This window comes from Camelina sativa, chromosome 3 (assembly GCF_000633955.1).
Source record: "Camelina sativa cultivar DH55 chromosome 3, Cs, whole genome shotgun sequence".
In the NCBI taxonomy this organism is placed as follows: domain Eukaryota; kingdom Viridiplantae; phylum Streptophyta; class Magnoliopsida; order Brassicales; family Brassicaceae; genus Camelina; species Camelina sativa.
In genome coordinates this window covers 4,981,903-5,003,755 of record NC_025687.1, presented here as the reverse complement: position 1 = coordinate 5,003,755, position 21,853 = coordinate 4,981,903, and the positions used below count along the sequence as shown (strand labels likewise).

Here is a 21,853-nt window from a genome sequence, read left to right as displayed (position 1 = left end):
GATGAGCGAGCGTCACGTGACAACATGGAATGCTATGATAGATGGATATGGGACGCATGGTAACGGGAAAGCTGCTCTGGAGTTGTTTGAAGAAATGCGAGAAGGCAACATCAAACCAAATGGTGTCACATTTCTTTCTGTTATTTCTGCTTGCAGCCACTCCGGTTTGGTGGACACAGGACTCCAGTGCTTCCACATGATGAAGGAAAACTACAGCATAGAACCGTCAATGGACCACTATGGAGCTATTGTCGATCTTCTAGGCCGAGCTGGACGGTTGAAGGAAGCATGGGACTTTATTATGCAGATGCCCGTTAAGCCGGCTGTCAATGTATATGGTGCTATGTTAGGTGCTTGCCAGATTCATAAAAATGTGAATTTCGCTGAGAAAGCAGCAGAGAGACTGTTTGAGTTGAACCCAGATGATGGTGGGTATCATGTGCTTCTTGCAAACATATATCGTGCAGCTTCAATGTGGGAAAAGGTGGGAGAAGTGAGAGTTTCAATGTTGAGACAGGGTTTGCGCAAAACTCCTGGATGGAGTGTGGTGGAGATAAAGAATGAGGTGCATAGCTTCTTCTCAGGAAGCACAGCTCATCCCAGTTCCAAGAAGATATATGCTTTTCTTGAGAAGCTGATGTGCAAAATCAAGGAAGCTGGTTATGTTCCTGACACAAATTTAATCCTCGGCGTGGAAGATGATGTTAAAAAGCAGTTGCTGAGTAGCCACAGCGAGAAGCTGGCTATTTCTTTTGGACTCCTGAATACAACAGCTGGTACAACTATTCACGTTAGAAAGAATCTGCGGGTCTGCGCTGACTGTCACACTGCTACAAAATACATTTCCCTTGTGACCGGACGGGAAATTGTAGTACGAGACATGCAACGGTTTCACCATTTCAAGAACGGTGCCTGTTCATGCGGAGATTACTGGTGAGATGACCTCCACCCAAAACACTGATGACCTAGTCTGAAGTAGAAGCCTTCATAGAGAGCTACAATTTGTTGTATTATAAAACATGGTGTGTGCTGATCACGAATGATGATATCTTCGCTATAGATATATGGGCAAAGTCTCGTTTGGAATCCTCCAGGTAATTTATTCATTTTTGCCAACTCTGTTTTTCCTTTCTTTCCCAGTACATGTGAAAGCTGAAAAGTGTTTCTTGTGAAATTGGTAGCGAAAAAGTCTTATTTCTGTTTAGACTACAAACAAAGTATCAAACAAAGGCTTCTGAAATCATTGAAATTTCTAATGTACTATCAAACAAAGGCTTCTGTTGGACATGGACAGGGTTGATGTAAAATGAGGTTTATATTAGAATAAAGTATTCCAATTTATTTTTATATGATAATATATCTAAGGACAAGATTGCATTTTCTCTTTTTTAGAGAGAGAAACGTAAGTCATCTTTCTGGTTTATTTTTCTTTTCTTTCTATTTTTTGTCGTCAAATGCCTATTCAAAGAAATGAGATGTCAAAATATAAAACAATACAAATCATTTTGTCTCAGTTCTTTCAGTTAATCAAACTTAAGGTTTTTCTTCATTACATTCGGATCTGAAGGAGAGCTCTTTTGGACAGATGGGAATACACTTGGGAGAGATTGGTATTGTTCTCTTTCCTTGCTTTCTCTTGTTAAGTATATTCTTAAGTTGTGGCTATGCAGCTATAACTACTTCAAGTCCTTTGACATTGGGACAAACTCTGAGTTCCCCTGGTGGAACTTATGAGTTAGGATTCTTCACACCTAACAACTCTCAGAATCAGTATGTCGGGATCTGGTTCAAGAAAATTACACCACGGGTGGTTGTGTGGGTGGCTAACAGAGAAACGCCGATCACAAATCCTGTGGCAAACCTTACTATCAGCAGTAATGGTAGTCTTATTTTGCTTGACAGCAGAAAAAATGTTGTTTGGTCAACCAGAAGACCTTCCACATCTAACAACTGTCATGCAAAGCTCTTAGATACTGGAAATCTTGTCATCGTTGATGATGTTTCAGGAAATCTTTTGTGGCAAAGTTTCGAGAATCTTGGTGATACTATGTTGCCTTACTCATCGCTGATGTACAACCTTGCCAATGGGGAGAGGCAAGTATTGAGTTCATGGAAAAGCCACACTGATCCATCCCCTGGTGATTTTGTAGTTCAGCTAACGCCACAAGTGCCAGCACAGGTAATTACTATGAGAGGCTCGACACTTTATAAGAGAAGCGGTCCATGGGCTAAGACCGGGTTCACTGGCGTACCACTAATGGATGAATCGTACACAAGTCCATTCAGCCTTTCACAAGATGTAGGAAATGGAACAGGGTACTTCTCTTATTTACAGAGAAATTCTGAGTTTACACGAGTCATCATAACATCAGAGGGATATCTAAAGACTTTTATGTACAATGGGACAGGCTGGGTTTTGAAATTTGTGACTCCAGCGAATTCATGTGATGTGTATGGTGCATGCGGACCTTTTGGATTGTGTGTGACGTCCACTCCCACAAAGTGTAAATGCATAAGAGGGTTTGTACCAAAATACAAGGAGGCGTGGAAGGGCGGGAACACGACTTCTGGATGTGTGAGACGTACAGAATTATCTTGTCAGGCAAAATCATCTACAAAAACACAAGGAAAAGGATCAGACGTCTTCTATCGTCTGGCTAATGTAAAGCCTCCGGATCTCTACGAATACGCAAGCTTTGTGGATGCAGATCAATGCCACCAGGGTTGTCTCAGCAATTGCTCTTGCACTGCTTTTGCGTATATTACTGGAATTGGATGTTTGCTATGGAGTCAAGAGCTAATAGACACAGTTAGATATTCCATTGGAGGAGAGTTTCTTTCCATTCGTCTCGCAAGTTCAGAACTGGGTAGGGCTGCAAGACATTTTCCCATAAAAACCCATCAATTTTATTGCATTTACTCTTTAACTTCGTTTATGAGTTCATTTCATCTGCAGTGTGGTTTTTACTTATTACAATTGTTTTTGGTGGTAAATCTCTCAGCTGGAAGCAGGAAAACCAAGATTATTGCGGGTAGTATCAGCCTTTCCATTTTTGTGATTTTAGCCTTTGCCTCATATAAGTACTGGAGATACAGAGCGAAGCAAAATGGTGAGACACCGGATAACATAGTAGCCCTCTTTCTTTTCTTGTGCTTTGTTTTCATCTTTAATTATGTTAAAGCAGAAAAGAGGCATTCGACACCTCTATCTCGTGATCAAATTACATACTAACTCACAGACATTTGTGACTTGTTGGGCCATCTTGGGTGTTCTTCAACAATTCACAAGATTCATGGAAAAATGGTTTGGAAACACAAGAAATCTCAGGTTTAACATTCTTTGAGATGAATACTATACGAGCTGCTACCAATAACTTCAATGTTTCAAACAAACTCGGTCAAGGTGGATTTGGTCCGGTTTATAAGGTAAGTGATAATTGGTTTCCTTTGGTCTTCTCATGTCTGTGTCATTCTTTGTTCTGTGGATGACTGTCTGCAACTTTGCTCTAGGGAAAACTGTCAGACAGGAAGGAAGTAGCCGTTAAACGTCTTTCTAGTAGCTCAGGACAGGGCACAGAAGAGTTCATGAACGAAATAAAACTAATCTCAAAACTACAACACAGAAACTTGGTTCGGCTTTTGGGATGTTGCATTGATGGAGAAGAAAAGCTACTAATTTATGAGTTTCTAGTGAACAAAAGCCTCGATAATTTTCTCTTTGGTCTGCTCCTTTTCCTGCATTTGCCTCTACATTTTTCCTTTCCCTTTTATCATATGAGAATGATCTTTCATGCTCATTAATATGCTTTATCTTATTTGCTAGATTTGACGCTAAAGCTTCAGATTGATTGGCCTAAGAGGTTCAACATCATTCAAGGTGTTGCACGTGGGCTTCTCTATCTTCATCGTGACTCATGCCTGAGGGTCATACACCGAGATCTGAAGGTCAGCAACATTCTCTTGGACGAGAACATGAACCCAAAAATTTCAGATTTTGGATTGGCTCGGATGTTTCGAGGAACCCAACATCAAGACAACACTCGTAGGGTTGTTGGAACTTTGTAAGTATCTATCCCAAGGACATGCTCAGTCAAAGTAGTAATAGTGTCAACTTAGCGGACGTATCTTAACATTAAACCAACTAACAAACTTAGCGGACTGTTTGGGATATGAACAGAGGATACATGTCTCCCGAGTATGCTTGGACTGGGATGTTCTCAGAGAAGTCTGACATATATGCTTTCGGAGTTCTGCAGTTAGAAATCATAAGCGGGAAGAAGATTTCAAGCTTTAGCTGTGGAAAGGAAGGCAAAACCCTTCTTGAATATGTAAGACATTTTAAATTACTGTACTTATGGTGAAAACAAATTCTGAGATGCTGTCAATTTTTAAACTATATACTAGGCATGGGAATCTTGGCTGGAGACCGGTGGAGTGGATATGCTGGATCAAGGTATTAGCAGCTCGTGTTCTCCGGTTGAAGTCGCTCGATGTGTTCAGATTGGTCTACTCTGCATCCAACAACAAGCTATTGATAGGCCAAACATTGCTCAAGTGGTGTCCATGATCACAAGTGCAACAGATCTTCCGACTCCAAAGCAACCAGTCTTTGCATTGCAGATTCAAGATCAAGAGAGTGTTGTCTCAGTGAATCATATAACACAAACGGAGATATATGGGAGATAAACTGAGGTACAATATGGGAGGTAAAATTATTTATTAATGATTTTATAAACAATTACAAATAAATTGATATAATAATCCATATTAAAGCGACACAAAATCATCAATCAGAGTTTAGTCTACTACGAAGAATCCTCTGTTTTGAGATTATAAAATTGAATATGAGGCACCTGCTGTGATTATATAATTAGCTTTTGTTATTATGATAATGATTTTATGAAATCTGAAATAGTATCGTTGTTGAGATTTTCGATTGAATTATCCATAAAAATCAGATATTATAAGTTTCGATTAGGAGTATTGAAATTTTACTTTTTTCCTTAATGGAAAGAAACTGACTTGGAAGTTTTCTTATTTTTTTTCCGATTGCTGCTAGCTAGCTCGTGTGTATATATATATATTTAAAAGCCCTCCAGTCGTCTGTTGATGGAGATTAGAGAAGCAAGACAAAACAATGGTCAAAAGACATTGTTCAAGTTTGGTATTGAATCGTTCACTGAAAAGACATCGTTCAAGTGTTGTGGAATGGCTACCACACGATGTTGTAGAGCACATCCTCGAGAGACTTCCTGTGAAGTCTCTGCTGAAATTCAAGTCTGTATCCAAGAACTGGAAATCCACAATCGATTCCCAATGTTTCCAGGAACAACAGTTGGTCCGTCGTATTGAATCACGAGGTCCAGATGTCCTTTTCGTTTACCTCAGTTCTTTTGGTGATGATGGTCTGGGCACAGATCTCAGAATTGTGTTCGGGTCGTCCATCATAGTTCATACGGTCAGGTTCCCTTCTTCGGGCAGCATGATCTGCCACGGCAGTTGTGACGGTCTACTATGCCTCTACTGTTTTTACACACCGAGTGTCGTGGTGAATCCCGCCACCCGATGGCATCAGACTTTTCCTCTTTCCTGCATTCAACAGCTCCTCGTTGACAGTGGGTTGTGAGCCAACTTGAAAGAAGCATTAGGAGAAGCTGCTGTTGGAAACAGAGGATCTCATAATCTCTTACGAAATAAAGAGACACGTGAGTACACGTGACAAGAGGCAAGTACGATGCCGTTTCATATTAAAAAGAGAAGAGACTCGAAGCTTCTTCTGTGAAAAAAGAGAACCCCAGACGAGGAGGTTAGAAGATTCATCTTCTTCTTCTTCGAGAGTCTAGAGAGAGAGAGAGAGAGAGAGAGAGAGCTAGTGGGAGAGTTCAGGGTTTTTGGGTTATCTCTTCTCTCTACTTCTTCTTCTTCTTTCTTGTTCATGTATCTCGGATTGGGGTTAGTTCGAGGGTGAGTGAGTGTAATCTCCATTGTAAACACAAGTGTAACTCTTGATTGATTATAGTGAAAGATCGTGAGGAGGAAGCTCCTGACCGAGACGTACCTCAGAGTTGCCAATTGCAACTAGAGGGAACTCGTAAATCATGGTGCACTCGTTTATGTTTATGTTGCTTTAAGATCTGTGAATCGAGTCTTGGGATAAATCGGAGACATCGATTTACAACATTGACAAGTGTAACAAAGGCGCGCTTGGCTCCTATATTCCTACGCTTGGATTCGGTAAAGACAAATTCACAGGCACTTACAAGCCCGTTTGGTTATATAATTCATCCGAATTTCGCCTCGGCAACGTTACCACTTGTGAAGTTTTCGATTTTAGCACTAACGCTTGGAGGTACGTCCTCCCAGCTTCTCCTTACCGGATTCTGCCTTACCAGACTCCCGTCTATTTAGATGGGTCACTCTATTGGTTTACCGAGTGTGAAGAAACCAAGGTATTGTCTTTTGATCTCCACACCGAAACTTTTCATGTCATCCATCTCTAAGGCTCCCTTTTCCCATCTACGCGACCCTTGCAACGTCAACTTGTGCATCCTCGATAACCGCTTGTGCGTTTCCGTGAAAAACTGGCCCACCCAAGTCATTTGGTCACTCGGTTCTTCAGGCTCCAACAAGACTTGGAAGAAAATGTGTTCTATAGATCTCAACGACACTTTTGCTTGGTTTGGGGAACCCGTATTCCCACTGTCGCCAATAGCAATCCTGGACACGAAGAAGTTATTGCTTCAAGGTCGTGATTACTCTCATCCAGTTGTGGTTCATGATCTCCTTACCAAATCTTTTGATCTACTCTTCAAACCTAACAAATCCATTGGTTCTGTTTATTATTTCCAAAGTTTATTCTCTGCCCTGTCAAATTAATTTGTCTTTCTTTTTCTTTGTACCCATATGTTGTAATCTCACTTTTTTTTTTTTTAAGTTAAACGATGATGATATTTGGATTTAAGTTAAACGGTATTGTATACCAGACTTTTACTCGAGACGTAATTGCCTTAACCAAAAAAGGTTCTCGAATGATTAATTTGCTTAATAGGAGGGTAGTATTAGATAGTAGGGGATTTGTATGTATGATGTAAACAAATTTCTTAGATGCATGCTGTCAATTTTTAAACTATATACTAGGCATGGGAATCTTGCCTCGAGACCGGTGGATTGGATCTGTTGGATCAAGATATTAGCAGCTCGTGTTCTATAGATGAAGTCGCTCCATGTGTTCAGATTGGTCTACTCTGCATCCACCAGCAAGCTATTGACAGACCCAACATTGCATTTATGAGTTAGAATAGACATTACAATCATGATTCATAATGTTATCATGTATTTTATAAAGTTTATCCTGGCATTGAAGGAGAAATGGTTACCTTGGCACCAGTGTAAGTTCAAGATGGCTTTGATGGTTGCTATGCCTTTGCCAATAACAAGGCCTACTCGTTGAGTTTTGCACATAAGTTGGATAGTTACAGCACCCATTGCACCCATTGCAACCTGCAGCATATGTGAATTATGCTAAATTAAAACCTGAACTACATTCTTTAAAAAAATGGCATAAGAACTTACCAAAGAAGGAGGTAGTTGGTAATCCGGGGCCATAGTCATAGTGACCGAAGAATCAACAATCGTCGCTCCTTTAGAGAATTACATAATATTAGTCATCACTCAAAAGGAAGTGAAATTACCGAGAAACTAATTGCCTCTTCAGCTCCTTGGATATGCCACTTTAGTCTCACTGCGCAAAAGGTGTAAAAAAAAGTTATGATTCTGACTAATTAATTAAGAGCTAAAACTTTTAAAAAGAACTATAGAGAGGCTTCCAAGGGTTCTTTTGTTTAGTATTTCTTGATTCTTTATTATAAACCCACTAACAAAAAGAAACGTATTTACTAATTAGGTATTTAGAATGCAAAAAAGGTTAACATGCATACAACAACACTTCGTAAGGCGTTTTTGCTCCCATAATCTATTATTAACAAAATAAAGAAAAGGTTAGTAAAAAAAACTCAACATAACAAATTAAAAGAGATGATTAAACAAAAATAAAGAACTTAAATGTAGAATTTTTGACTATGTTAATCCACCATGTTTATGTGAGAATGAAGTAACCAAATTAGAGAATTAATTAGTTGGCTCCATGGACATTCTTAGGCCAAGTCCAATGGGACGGCAAAACTGTATAATAACGTGGAAGAATTTTTTTTTTTTTGTCTCCAACCAGACTGTATAATTTACACTATAATAGTGTGATTCATTTTTGTTGCACAGTACACCACTATATTTGGTGATTTACTGTAGCCAACGCCAAACACTATAATATTGTTTTTTTGTTTAAATGTTATTTTAAAAGCTTAGTTATATAAGAATCTACTTAAGTTTGTAATAAAAAGTAATATACCAAACCTGAGAAAACATTAAAATTAATTAGTAATTTGATTGATAATATATATAATAAAATTTAACTAACCATTAAAAATACATAAAATTCAAATAAACATAGAAAACACAACATTACAAAATAAAAACCAGAAAAAAATCTTCACCTAAGATATTGTAATATTGGGTAAAATCATCTTGATCATTTGGTCGGAATATATTAATTCTGAAAATTAGTATGATGTAATTTGTTTTTATTATTTTTACTTTATCCTTTTGTAATTTTATATTAATTAATAAATTAAAATTATTAGATGATTTAGAAAATCTTAGTTTTAGTAATATAATAATATAGAATAGTATTTTTAGTGTAATATTTGGTGTTGTGGTTGGAGATGGATTTTTTTTTAGTGTTAAAAATACACCAAATATATTGTTATTTCAGCATTAAAATGGTGTTTCGGTTGGAGATGTACTTTTAAAAAAAAAATATTGTATAATATTGTTGGATAATATTATTCAACTTATTTTTTTTGTCAAGTCGTTTTTTTCAAGCATTCAATTAGAGACATTTATTTACATCCATAGTCATATAATACGCATTTCATTTAATTTACATAAAACAGTAATTACTACATATACACATAAATAATACTGCACAAAACTTACTCACTTAAATATCTAGTAAATATGGTGGATTAGTTATTTTCGGCTAAAAAAAATTATTGTTAGATAATAATTTTAAATGTAGCATTCTTGACTATGAATATAGTGGATTAACATATTATGTATACACTAAACATAAAACCGAACCAAACCAAACTAAGTTAACCGAATATCACAACAAGTCAAACTATTAGTTAATTCTTATACCAAACCAAACAAATCAGAGTTTAATTACATGATATATAGAAAGATTTACCACTGATCAAAATTAAATTTTTATATGTACAATCGAATTTTACTTCGGTTTGATTCGTTTCAGTTTGATAATAACATTTGGTTCGGTTCAGGTTGGATTTATAGTCTTCTTTCTTCATACAACCTTTCTAATCTTTATATACATTTATAAAATATATAATTGAAAAACTAATACGTTTTGCTGGACTTGCATTAAACGTATTTTAATTTTACGTGATACGTTAATTTTAACATATTGGCCTATACATCATATGTATATGCATTATATGTATTCTAATACGTTTTTTAATTTTGTAAAACTTATACTAAATTATTTTTTGATGTATATGCCAATATGTTAATCATAGCACTTGATAGCGTTATTTAAGAACACTGCTATATTAACGTGCAATAAAAATTCGAGGGTATGTTACTATCATTAGCCAGAAGGATCAAACCAAAATTGTGATTTTTTTCAACCTTAATGAGTGAAGTAATCGGTTACGTTTAAATCGGACTGAAATACCAACCGAATTAAATTAACACAAAAAGACATTGGGCGGTTCCGAATTACTTTCTTGGTTTCTAAGTTTCCTTTTACAGTGCCAAGACTCCTTTTCTTCTAATCTTTTAAGAGTAGTTCAAAAAAAAATTATGAGGTTTTTTGGATGCTTTAACGTTGACAATTGCATAACTTTTGGTAAACCCGCATTAGTGCTCTAACATACGCCTTTGGTGGTCATATATACTGTGTCTATACGATACATGACCGTTTTAGGTATACGTTTCATAAATACGGTTTGAATTAATACTGCTTCAAACACACACCAAGAATTATAGTTGTTGTTATGATATAAGTAATCAATTTGTGAAAGTTTATGGAAAACGAAGAATCTAGGTCGAAATTTTTTATTTTATTGATTGAGATGTTATAACAAATACAAAAACCAAGATATATAATTCCAAATTCCCAATCAGGAACCTCCTCAATGATCTTCTTCTCCGTCTCCAAAAGGCTCAAGAAGTAGTAGTGAGTTTAAGTTTGTTTGAGATTGGTGGAGAGAAATGTTAAGTGTTTAGTGGGTATTTATAGTGTTTTCACTAGGAGAGAAATGTGAAGGTTTAATTGATAATTTCTCTTTTATAGTGGATTAGTTGACTAATCTGTTTTATAGATATAGTTTGATTATTAAGGACAACTTACTTGTCATCAACTCATTATTGTTAGCTGGTAATCTCTAAGAGTTTATATATCGTTCTAATTTAAATTAACAACTTTGTTGGTGGCATGGGCCTTCACGATTATTAAAAGTATAATCAAATATATTGTTTTTATTTCAGAAATTAATTGTGCAAAGTCTCATAAATTGGTTATCACCCTTATAATTTGATTTCGATGGAATTATATTTGTGAGATATAACATTATATCACATACTATTATCTCAACGTATCCTCCCTCTTAAGTTTCCTGCAAATTGAAAATATAAGACTTGCACTCTTGCAAGCTTCCTCACATTTTTTGGGGCTTAACTACGACCTCTCTCATATAATATAATGGTAAGTGGTAACAGTCAAAAAAAGCAGCATGACGATATCGAAGAAAAAATCATATGCATAATTTCACCATGTGATATTGAATTATATAAACACCAATATATCTAGTTTAATACACTTTTTCCTTTACGAAATTAGAAATTACAAATCATTTTTTCTGTCTTAAAACTCTCATTTTAAAAAAAACAATGATAAATCAAACATGCTTAGTTCCTTGGTTAGTACTCTTGCCCATCTCAAGCGCATTCCCGTACTCACCATCCTCCACAAACCTTGACCAATACCAATGTGATCTCCACACTTGACCCATCTCCTCTATCGGAATCCCTTTCGTTTCCGGCAAGAATATGTATACAAATATCGACATCACCACCACGAAGAAGGCGAAAAAGAGGAATAACCCAAATTTCAAATGGCAAAGCATCATCAAGAAGATTTGCGCGATGATGAACGTGAAGATCATGTTTACCGACACCGTGATACTCTGCGCCGCCGACCTTATCTCCAACGGGAAGATTTCACTCGGCACTAACCACCCTAGCGGGCCCCATGACCAAGCAAAACCCGCCACGTAGATGCAAATAAACGTTACAACCACTATAGCATACCACTTTGGCAGCTCACCAGGGGTCCCGTCTACCCCGAACTTGGCCCCTATGCACGCTGCAACCACAGCCTACAATCACACCAGAAAAAAAATAAACGAACGACATTTTAATTAGTACAATGATATACAAACATAAGTAGTACCCAAAATTATAAGGATTAATTTCTTATTCATCAACATATATCGACCTCTAAAACGCATCTTCATCAATATACACATTAATCATCCTAATTAAGAATGACCAAATTACTAAATTGATCTCTAGACACATCTATATTTGGTACAAGTTCATATATTAGTTTAAATGTTTATATATGGATCCAAGAAATATATAAAGTAGTAATATTGTTCCTTACCTGACATATTAGCATTTGTGTACCGCCTTCAAGAAAGAGAAACCGACGTCCCCACTTGTCAACACCATAGATAGAAACAAGAGTGGCGGCGACGTTGACCGAGCCAGTGACCACGGCGGACATGAGAGAAGCATCGGTTGTGAAACCAATGGTGTTGAACAGAACCGGAGCGTAAAACATAATCACATTGATTCCGGTTAGCTGCTGAAAGAACGGAATCATAATGGCCATAGTAAGATGTGGTCGGTATTTACGGCGGAGGAGGTTTCTCCACGGGTCCTCAATCGACTGCGACTCTTTACTAGCGGCGACTAGATCGTCGAACTCCTGGCTGACGTCATCAACGCCGCGGATTCGCCTGAGCTTGGTTTTGGCTTCCTCGTGTAGGCCTCGCTCGATCATTGAGTTGGGAGTGTCGGGAAGAACGAGGGAGCCGAGGGTTATGATCAGGGCGGGAACCACCGCGCCTCCAAGACTGAGCCGCCATCCCCAACCGCCTTTGATTTTGGCGAAGAAGTAGTTGAGGACTTCGGCGACGAGGATCCCGATGGTGATGGAGAGCTGGAAGCCGATGTTTAGAGATCCTCTGTATTTGTATGGAGCCATCTCAGAGAGGTATAGTGGCACGGACTGTAAATAGAGAGATTAAACAAGGTTAATTATTACGTCATTCTTGTTCTACTAGTTCAAGAAGATACTGTCCGAATATGACCTTTTTTCCTAAACTAAAGATCCCGTCTCAATTAGTGGTCAGAGGTTTTTTATTTTTGTTTTAACTTTTAAGAGTTATTGTAACATATCCAATATGGCGTCAAAACAAATGAATACGTTTATTTTAATCACTGAAAAAGTCGAGTAAAGAGACCATAGAAAAGTTTTTAAAAAAAACTGACCATGTGGAACTGTGGATCCTAGCCGAAAAATATCAAAAACAAATTAAAATAAGTGTTGTATCATATAGTACAAATGTGGAAAATAATGATCGTCGTTGTAAAAAAAAAGCAAGAAAATTAATAATGTCAACTTGACCTAACTATTTCATGATTGTGTTCAATGGATGTGGTTGGCTTGGTCCATAACTCTTTTTTCACAAACCAAGGCACATTTATATCGGCCATATTATATAATCATAAAGTTTTTAATCTGTTAAATTCTATAACGACACGTAACAGAGTTATTTTCAAAAATTTGTTGGTTTTTTATCTTAGTTTAGATAATTAAATACTTATATGGTCAGTATATATAAACTATTTACGGACCTGATTAGCGAAACCGATACCAAAACCGAGCAAGATACGACCGACAATGAGCATCCAAACGTGTTTAGCGAAGCCATTGACCAAAGCTCCGGCGCAGAAGAGTATGCCCCCGAATAGCATCGAGAGCCGCCGTCCGAACCTTCTCGTCACGGTGGAAGCCACCAGCGACGAGATCAACGCCGCTAGGTACAGCGACGAAGTGAATAGCGTAAGCGTCGGGCTATCATATTGACAATACTGATTTGATGTCGCCTCCTCTTGCTGTTTCCGGTACACCGACGGGAAAAATCTCCGGAGAAACGACGGCATCGACGTCACACCACCTGTATTTATTTTTTTCAAAATTAATTTACAAAATTCCCCAAAAAAGAAGATCATACATGGGATGGATGAGGCCTGAGGGTGTTTATGACTCTATAGAAACATATGTGGCGATTTTGTAAATTTTTAAAACCAATAATTAATTCACTAGTAGGTGTTTGAAAAACTGTAACTGCTACTTTGGGGGTGTTGATGACTGACTGCATAGATACTTGTGGTGTTAAAAGACAAAAAAAAATAGTGAGATAATTACCGGAGATTCCGATATCGTATCCAAAGATGAGACCACCCATGGCAGCTACAACGCAAGTGAAGAGAACAAAGGGAGTGAGTTTGCCGGGATAAGCCCTTGAGCCATCTCCGACCACGAATCCACCGGCGGGCATTTTCTTTTCTTAAGAAATTATAAAAGAGACCCTTAAGCAAATTCTTTAGTACTCTTTTTTTGATGAACCTCTATTTTGTTTTGTTGGGATGTGTGTTTTTTGCAAAACAATAGGGAGAGTGGAAATTGAAAAGGAATAGATGGAGAGATCAGAGATTACTTATTAGAGCTAAGTTATATAGACAGTTGGGAAGAGAAGTGGAAAAATAATATGTTGAGCTGTCTTTTCTTAATTTCTTAGCTGTGTGAATCCATAATAATGCTTTGTAATTTATTTATCCACATCATAAGAATATAAGATAATTAAACAATGTGACGTTGTTTCATGATTTTGAGCAACTTGGTAACCGTTATGTGAACATGTGTTATTAACTGCATCATTTACATTTTGACTTTATGAGGAGCCTGTGGATTTTTTAACAATGTCATAACTTATACTGTATGTATGTCATATTTTAGATGATAAATTTCTTTTGATATATACCACATTCGGTTTATTCTAGTTTTATAAATGATAAAAATAGCAAAAAAAAATGGTAGATATGTAAAAACAGAAATGAAACTATTCTTTACATTAATTTTTATTTTCTTTGACAAAGAAAAAAAAAAAATAAAATTCTGAAAAAATGAAACCCAACAAAAGAAACTTAACAAAATTAAAGTCAGAGAAAGTAAAAAAAAAGTGGTCACCACCCACCAGAGGTGTTAGGAAAGTGTGAATGAAAGTGTCGCCGATGTACGCATATATGTGTAAATCAAATACTATTCGTTGACTTTTAAGACCCCACTAGATGGGTTCAACGGCTCTATCCAATCAATTCCCATATTTACACATAGCGATTAATGTCCAAATTATCTTTGTGTACGTAGTTTTTCAAGATTTTGTTTTCAGGATAATGTAAGTATGTAACTCATTAGTTAATGTTTCTTACATCCTCAAAATTGCTATATTTAGGTATTTAAATAGAAAACCCATTAACAAAAAGGTACTTTATTTGAAGACGTGTTTACAATAATGATATTTAGAATGCGAATAAACACATTTATAACATCGAGCCATTACTATCAGTTGTTCCATACGTTAAATATCGTGAACATATTCACTATCAAATTTCCTTTTATAAGCAAATACTTCAAAACCAAATAACTCATAACGTTTATAAATTGTGTATCACAAGATATCATAGAAAACAAATTACCAAAAGAAGAGTTGAGGTCGGTGGATTGGTGGCAAAATTAATTGAACACGTCATGAACTATCAGCAAGGATCGCATTTCATTCCGACGGTCCAACTAATTTTCTTTATCTTCTACTATTTGGATAACATTAAATTCGTTCTGGATAATGTTCTTGGAGAATTAATTTGTTTCATGGGATGTAGCATGGTTTTTCTTGTAATACGTGACTTCAAATTTTTCTTTACAGATATAAAGTATTTTTCTTTGTCAATGTCGACCACTCAAAGATTTTGTTTATCTAGAAACAACATAACGATGCACTATTAGTAACGTGGAATGCTTATCCATATGTTTTCGTTTTAAAGGCGTTTTTGTTAATGTTCACATCTATGAATCAGTGGTATTAGGATAGGTACAAGATTTTAAGGATAGATTATTCATGTGTATAAGATACTCTTCTTCAATGTTACTTTATACGTAGCCATCTAATGTCATATATAGACTTGCTGCTAATTTAGTTTTTCATATCATATTTAGTCATCCATTCAGTCAATTATTGCTTATGGCTTTTTTTTTATAACTTGGATTGTTGCCCACAGGGTTTTTACTTTGTCATGAACTGCTTGTCCATTATTTACCATTAATTATTTATTTAAGAGTCAAATACTCAAATGTAAAGAAAATTCCATAGGTAAGAAGAGTACAGCTTTCAAGTAAAGAAAAAATAAAGAAAAGGTAAAGGGGGAAAAAGAAATTATTTAAAACAAAAAGGGTTTAAAGGTAAATGGCAAAAAAGATGGACTCGTTCTTTTCCCCAAATTCGCGGCACTTTTGTGAGTTCTCTGAAGTGAGATTTGGTTATTATTAACCCAAACGCACGGAGAAATCCCCAAAATAACATAATTGTCAAAGTTCCTGAAAAAAAATTGTGTAAATGAAATACTATAATAGTTGCTAGAGATATATTAGCATTTATCAAAGGGCAAATGGACGAATATGACTTTTTTGGGGAGTATTTTTAAATATTAAACGTCGCAGTGAAGCCTGAAGCGTGATAAAGACAATACCTTTTTATAAAAAGAAAATACATTATATTTTGGTACGAATAAAATAAAGGATGAAAACTAAATTTGTAAAACAAAAAGATGGTCCCGTGAGGTTTTCTCAAAGTAAAACAAAAAATATAGTACTATTTTAACATCAATTTATCTAATTTGATGTTTAAAAAAAAACGTACTATTTAACAAATACTAAATACAGTACCAAAATATATCAAATATAAAAAAATCATCAACGCAAAAATGAATGAAATTATGTTTGTGGGCATATTTTCATTCAAACTTTCCTCGTCTGACGTGAAGAATCATTTATAGGATAGCGGAATTATTGGCGGTCTAACGATATTTTTTAAAATGAACATCAGCAAAGATACAAATATCTCATCACCTATTTGTGTCAAAAACAAAATACATTAGTGTCTTTATTTAAATTAAAATAATAAAACTAGACTTTGTGGAAAAGACATAAAACATGAATAAGTAATAAATAAAAGAAAATCATTCACCTGGTACCAGATGGGGCCATATCTCATATGTACCACCAGATACACATAATTTAATTTCTGACAAATATGTTAAAATGTTTGGTTTAGGGGTGTTTAAATATGATCATTTAAAAATTACTCAAAAAGAAACTTGGACGAAGAAAATACGAAATCAATGTTATAAGAAGATTATACGGGAAGAAACATTTGACGAAAAGAAGAAACTATTCAGAAAGAAATTATTCTAATCAATCTAAAGGTGTCAAGGTCAACTAAAGGTGTGGTCACTGTGGCGCCCATTGTGTTTTGGTTTGGTTGATCCCGAATGAGAGACTTGTGTGGGTTCCATCGTCTGCTTGACTTCACGCGCTCAACCTGGTTTGACATTTCCTCCATTTAACGTTCGTTTCAATCGAATTTGGTTAGTTCGATTTTAAAGTAAGATGGTTTGGTTTGGTGTGCTTTGGTTAGTTCGGTTTATGAAATGGTTTTTGTTTTATAATTGACAAGAACCAATAGTTCCTGAGACTGAGAATGTATAGACCAAAATTATTAGTTAACCGAACGTTTTGATCTAATTCAATTACCATCGCAGCATCAGTATCGCTTATGTTTTTTAACTCTGGTTTAATTGGGCGTATTTTTTTGGTCCACCATAAATTATGATAGCAATGAGATGAGAACCCAATATTTTATAGCTGCGACTATTGACTCCTTAACAAGTCCAAAGATAAACAAACATCTTGGTGGTATGAATGGAAAAATCTATATATAATGTCTTGATAAAATTCCTACCTAATTAATGATCATGTCTCTAGTTTGGAACGGTGACATATAAAATATTCAAGAACGCAAAGCCAGAGACTTGTTCAAAGATTACTTTGGAGTGACTATGTAATGAGAATCTTTATAAAAATATAATCGCTAAAGTTAATCAAACTCGTCATGTCATGTTGTGACATTTTGTCTCTGTTATGAATTTTATATATAGTGGCATTGGTATACCGATGAAATTTCAGACATACTTTGTTTTCCTCGTAAGAGTCCAAAAAGTCCTACTTCTTTTGAATTAAAAATAGTTTTATAGATATCTACCGATGTTTAAATATGTAGAGTCGACGCTTGACTTTTTGATCATTTAAATTGATATTGCAGCTAAGCTCTCTTTCGTACTCTGATGGATAAGTATATGGACTTATTATGTAGGCATTATATATTGAGAATAGAATCTAGACTCATCAGTTGACTCAAGTTTTCAAATATGCGAACACGATTAATATAAGTGTTGGTTTGGTAACATATATAGTTATTGTTCAATATATGTGAAACAAACACAATTTTGCCAAATTGATAAATTATTTGATCGCCTTAACTATATGATGAATGCAAACGATTTCAACAGCAAAAGATAGAGCAAAACGAAGTCGAATCACTTCTTTCTTTTAAACTATATATTTATTGTATAGATTTCTGAATCCAAAACTTAACTTTTGTCATAAAATATTTTTAAGCTTATACTTTCTTTCTTCTTTTTGGTAATCGAGAGGGATCCATGGAAAATCTAAAAATAATATTGAATTTTCTTGTCATAAAACATTCAAAATGTCTAACACATAGTTGGAATTTCATAGAATACTCAAAACCCTTGTCGACATCAACTGAAAGTTACTTGACTTTGTAATTGCTTTTGTCGATAATGATTTTAAATGATATCGAAATTAAATATAAGAGCGTTGACGGTCGAATCATGTTCATGCCGTGCCGAACGGCTGAAACTAATGGGCGCTACCTAAGCAATTTTACAGCAAGACTTTGCTGGTCTCTCTCCCACGTTGACTTTCTTTTACATCTCATTCTGCGAATTATTTAGGAGAACAAATACCTAAAAAATCAATTAACTTGAAAATATGTTACTTGATTGGTTGTTGTCAGCAAACTAATAGTACTAAGCTTCACATACAAATTGATAATTGAATAATCATTCCACTAAACAACGTTCTGACGACTGTTAGTACTTAGTAATATTACTTTGGTATTTGGTCGTTTGGGCTCCCGCATCATTGATTCATATTTAGTGATCGTAGGAACTATGAAGTGATCTTGCATGAATATTTTTTAATTACCGGGATTATTAGGTTACTAGTTTTTGACCCGTGCATACGCACGAAATTATTATTTGTGAAATTTAATATAATAGAAGTTTTAGTAATCCTTTCAATAAAATTTAGTTGTATATTATCAATTGATTTTTAGTAATTTTAACAATATAATATGGTAGTATAATATCAATTTAGATGTTAATAGGAAAAGTAACATTAATTTGTAAGTACTTTACAATATAATCTGGTTTGAAACAGGGGTTGGAAGCCTAGGAAGTTACATCAACGAGAAGCGGAAGTACCCTGGAAGCTCTTCTACTTTCACAACCCTGCAACAATAACTAGAAGACGCTAACCGCAAGATAGAGAAACAATCAGCTCTACAAGCAGAGCATAAGGTAGAGGCTTCACGGGTTGCAGCTGAGGCTTTACGGGTTGCATCTGAGCAACAAGCAGAGATCTCACGCTTGGTGAGCTTCCTCAAGACTAACCCAAACTATGTCGCCTTCCTCGAATCTCAAACCCAGTGACTCAAACTCTGCTGATTTTCAAAGTTAGGTTCCCTCATGTAATATTTGCTTGTTTATTTGCTTGGATATTTGGATGTTTTTTTGAACTTTTGCAACTTTTGTAAAAACATGGTACTTATGTTTTTGTTTAATTTCATGTTTGTTATGTTTTAGTACATGTTTTCTTAATCAGTTTTGATATTACAAAATCAAATAATGCATTTTTATCAGAATTTTTTTTAAAAACATGATAATTAAACAGTCGCAAAAAAGTCACCAAAGCGTAAACAAAACAGTACCCAAACAGTCGCAAATGAGTAACATATCAGTCGCTAAAGTGTTGTAATTCAGTCGCAACTTTAGCGACTGTTGGGCAAGGGAAGAGTGACCCCAATTATCAGTCGCCAATTAGTAGCTCCATAGTGACTTTTTAGCTACACACTGTTTAGCGACTACGTATGTCAGTCGCCTATCAGTCGTGACTAAGTAGTTAGCGACTGTATAGTAACTGTTTTTGTAGTCGGTAAATCTATGTTTTCTTGTAGTGGTTTTTTATCAAAATAATGAAGTAAGACAACAGAAAATTATTTATCAAATTAACTATTTAACGAAAATACCATATATAGTTGATTTTGCTACAAGTAATGGTCTTAAACATATTGTTTAATAATTTCAACAATATATTGTAATCAAAAATATTTAGTAATATGTACTTTAAATTTTCTCTTTTTCGTGACCCTTCTATGAAATATTATATAACATATATAAATTATAAACTGTAGTTGAATCGTAGTATTATGAATATTATTTTCTAAGACATATATTAACAATTACATATGTACATTTCATATATAATTGAATAAAAATTTCAATTTATATTTCAAGTTAATAACGCATACATATTTCTAGTTATATATATTAGTAAAATACAATTGACAACGATACAGTAAGGTACGTCCGATAATTAAGAAAATGAATATAGCGGATTTTGACTTGGTATAGGGGATTTTCTTAATATAAAAGTTAGGGTTTTATATTCTTAAATATTCATAGTAATTTTATATAAGATAAGGTTTGTTTAGGTCCTAACGATGTATATAGGGTTTGAGATACTTACATTAATTTACCTTTTACAATGCATATACATGCTTCACTCTAACATATCAGCAATTCAGCATCAATGATTCACACAACATTGTCACATAAACACTAAGAATGGAGATATATACCCAAAAATATAGGATGTCAAAAGATTTACAATAATAATAACGAACCGGTTTTCAAAAATCTCTACAATTTTTTTCCATGGTTTCACCGTAATCTAACTATCCCCCGTTCCATATTGAAAAGGAAACAAAAAAAGAGGAGAAAAACAAGCAAAGAGATGATTTTGAGAATCAAGTGTAAATCTTTTGCAAATTCACTTCAACAAGAGCATTATGTGAGGTAGAAGGGGAATGAGAAGGAGGACAAAGATGATGATAAAGAGGATGATGGCGTAACAAGTCCATTTCCTCGAGCTCTTTTGGTATTCCCTTGCGTCTTGGAGCTGATCAGTCCCTCTTCTCACAAACGAGCTCGCTTTTGCAACATGGCTCTCTATGTTGTTCAGTTGTTGCCCTTGAGCTTCCACTAGAGCCGCCATGTCCATGAAAACTTGGTGCAGCTCCAGTAGATTCTTTTCTATCTCCTTCACTGCATCATGTCTCTCTTGGATCTCAGATATTGTGTCTAGGATTTGACCTCTTCCTTGGTCTTGAATCGCTTTTTGGAGAAAATTCTCGCTCTCACCGCTTGCAATCAAGTTATCAATTGTTTGCTCATCCGCTTTTTCACCAGTTATTGTGAAATACCTGCACCAATACTAACAAAATCACATATCTTGCGAACCAAGAAAACAAACAAGAGTAATAGCTTGTAATATAAGAAACTTAAGGAAAAACAAAGACCTGCGCTCTACGGTTTCCTTATACTCAGCGTTCATACGAGCACGTAGACCTTGGAAACTATCCATCAAGTCCTTAAGCTTCTTCCCAAGACCGCTAACCACAGACGATCGAGTCCTATCCGTTGACGAACCAGGCCCACAACCAGGGACATTACGGCTGTTAGCATTAGCTTTCTCTAAGGCTTCAAGCTTCTGCTTAATGAGTTTGACCCTTTTAAGGACCAGAGCAACGTCTCCATCCATCTTAGCTCGTAACTCCTTCACCTTCTTGGCATTGTGCACCGTCTTGCACTCTTCGTTCTCGTCTTGAAGCTTCTTGTAAAGAGTCTCGACTCCTTTCATGTCATCCTTCACACTCTCGACATCCTCGAAGAATTTGTCGAGGTTCATCGTTTCTTGACCTGCCTCAACATCCCCCAGTTGAGCTTGGTTCCTCTTGAATGAATTAGAAAATAAATCGTTCATTTTCACTTCTTTTTCTCTGACTTAATTAATTATGTACAAACGTTTTTTTTTTTTTTGGTTTTGTGTTTTTTCGTTGAACGTTTTTGTTCAAAAGCAATAGTTGTTTATGATGAACATCACCATCGTCATCCTCTCTATGAGAGAGAGTACGAGGAAGAAGATGCTTAGGAAGTTTTTTGTTTTCTTAAATTTGAGTGGAAAAGAAAAAACTTAAAGTTTTGTTGGAAGGTTTATTTTGTTTTGTTAGAATGAGAGACACAAGCCACTTTTGGTAATTGTCCAAATATAGTCAATGGCATAACTTCTCTTAACCAAATTAGGTTCATTTGATCAATGACGTTATCA

The 21,853-nt window shown here is 35.4% G+C and overlaps 4 protein-coding genes across 10 annotated transcripts in view; 2 read left to right on the top strand and 2 right to left on the bottom strand.

The window, feature by feature from the left end:
* Positions 1-1,347, top strand: part of LOC104769953 (pentatricopeptide repeat-containing protein At1g11290, chloroplastic) — a 4,721-nt gene extending 3,374 nt beyond the window's left edge. The window contains exon 3 of the mRNA XM_019243399.1: positions 351-1,347. Coding sequence (XP_019098944.1) covers positions 351-937 — 587 coding nt within the window. The 3' untranslated portion in view covers positions 938-1,347. The remainder of the gene's footprint in view (positions 1-350) is intronic.
* LOC104769962 (G-type lectin S-receptor-like serine/threonine-protein kinase At1g11280) lies at positions 709-6,120 on the top strand. Of its 7 annotated transcripts, none has more exons than XM_019243393.1 (9): positions 709-1,094; positions 1,515-2,867; positions 3,003-3,110; positions 3,290-3,426; positions 3,511-3,721; positions 3,824-4,061; positions 4,178-4,328; positions 4,405-4,706; positions 5,060-6,120. In XM_019243393.1, exons 2-8 carry the CDS (start codon positions 1,586-1,588, stop codon positions 4,684-4,686), a joined length of 2,409 nt encoding a protein of 802 aa, XP_019098938.1. In that variant the 5' UTR covers positions 709-1,094; positions 1,515-1,585; the 3' UTR covers positions 4,687-4,706; positions 5,060-6,120. The 7 variants fall into 7 exon arrangements, with proteins under 7 accessions (XP_019098938.1, XP_010492625.1, XP_010492618.1 ...); XM_010494323.2 differs by having other exon boundaries at positions 1,006-1,094; positions 1,568-2,867; positions 4,405-4,692; positions 5,064-6,120; XM_010494316.2 differs by having other exon boundaries at positions 1,006-1,094; positions 1,568-2,867; positions 4,405-4,692.
* LOC104769935 (sugar transport protein 1) lies at positions 10,893-13,926 on the bottom strand. The gene is made up of 4 exons (XM_010494264.1): positions 13,634-13,926; positions 13,060-13,382; positions 11,801-12,430; positions 10,893-11,513 (listed from the first exon to the last, which is right to left on the bottom strand). The coding sequence occupies exons 1-4, from the start codon at positions 13,764-13,766 to the stop codon at positions 11,034-11,036; spliced, it is 1,566 nt and encodes a 521-aa protein (XP_010492566.1). The 5' UTR covers positions 13,767-13,926; the 3' UTR covers positions 10,893-11,033.
* Positions 20,232-21,697, bottom strand: LOC104769925 (syntaxin-125-like). The gene is made up of 2 exons (XM_010494254.1): positions 21,045-21,697; positions 20,232-20,948 (listed from the first exon to the last, which is right to left on the bottom strand). Exons 1-2 carry the CDS (start codon positions 21,506-21,508, stop codon positions 20,516-20,518), a joined length of 897 nt encoding a protein of 298 aa, XP_010492556.1. The 5' UTR covers positions 21,509-21,697; the 3' UTR covers positions 20,232-20,515.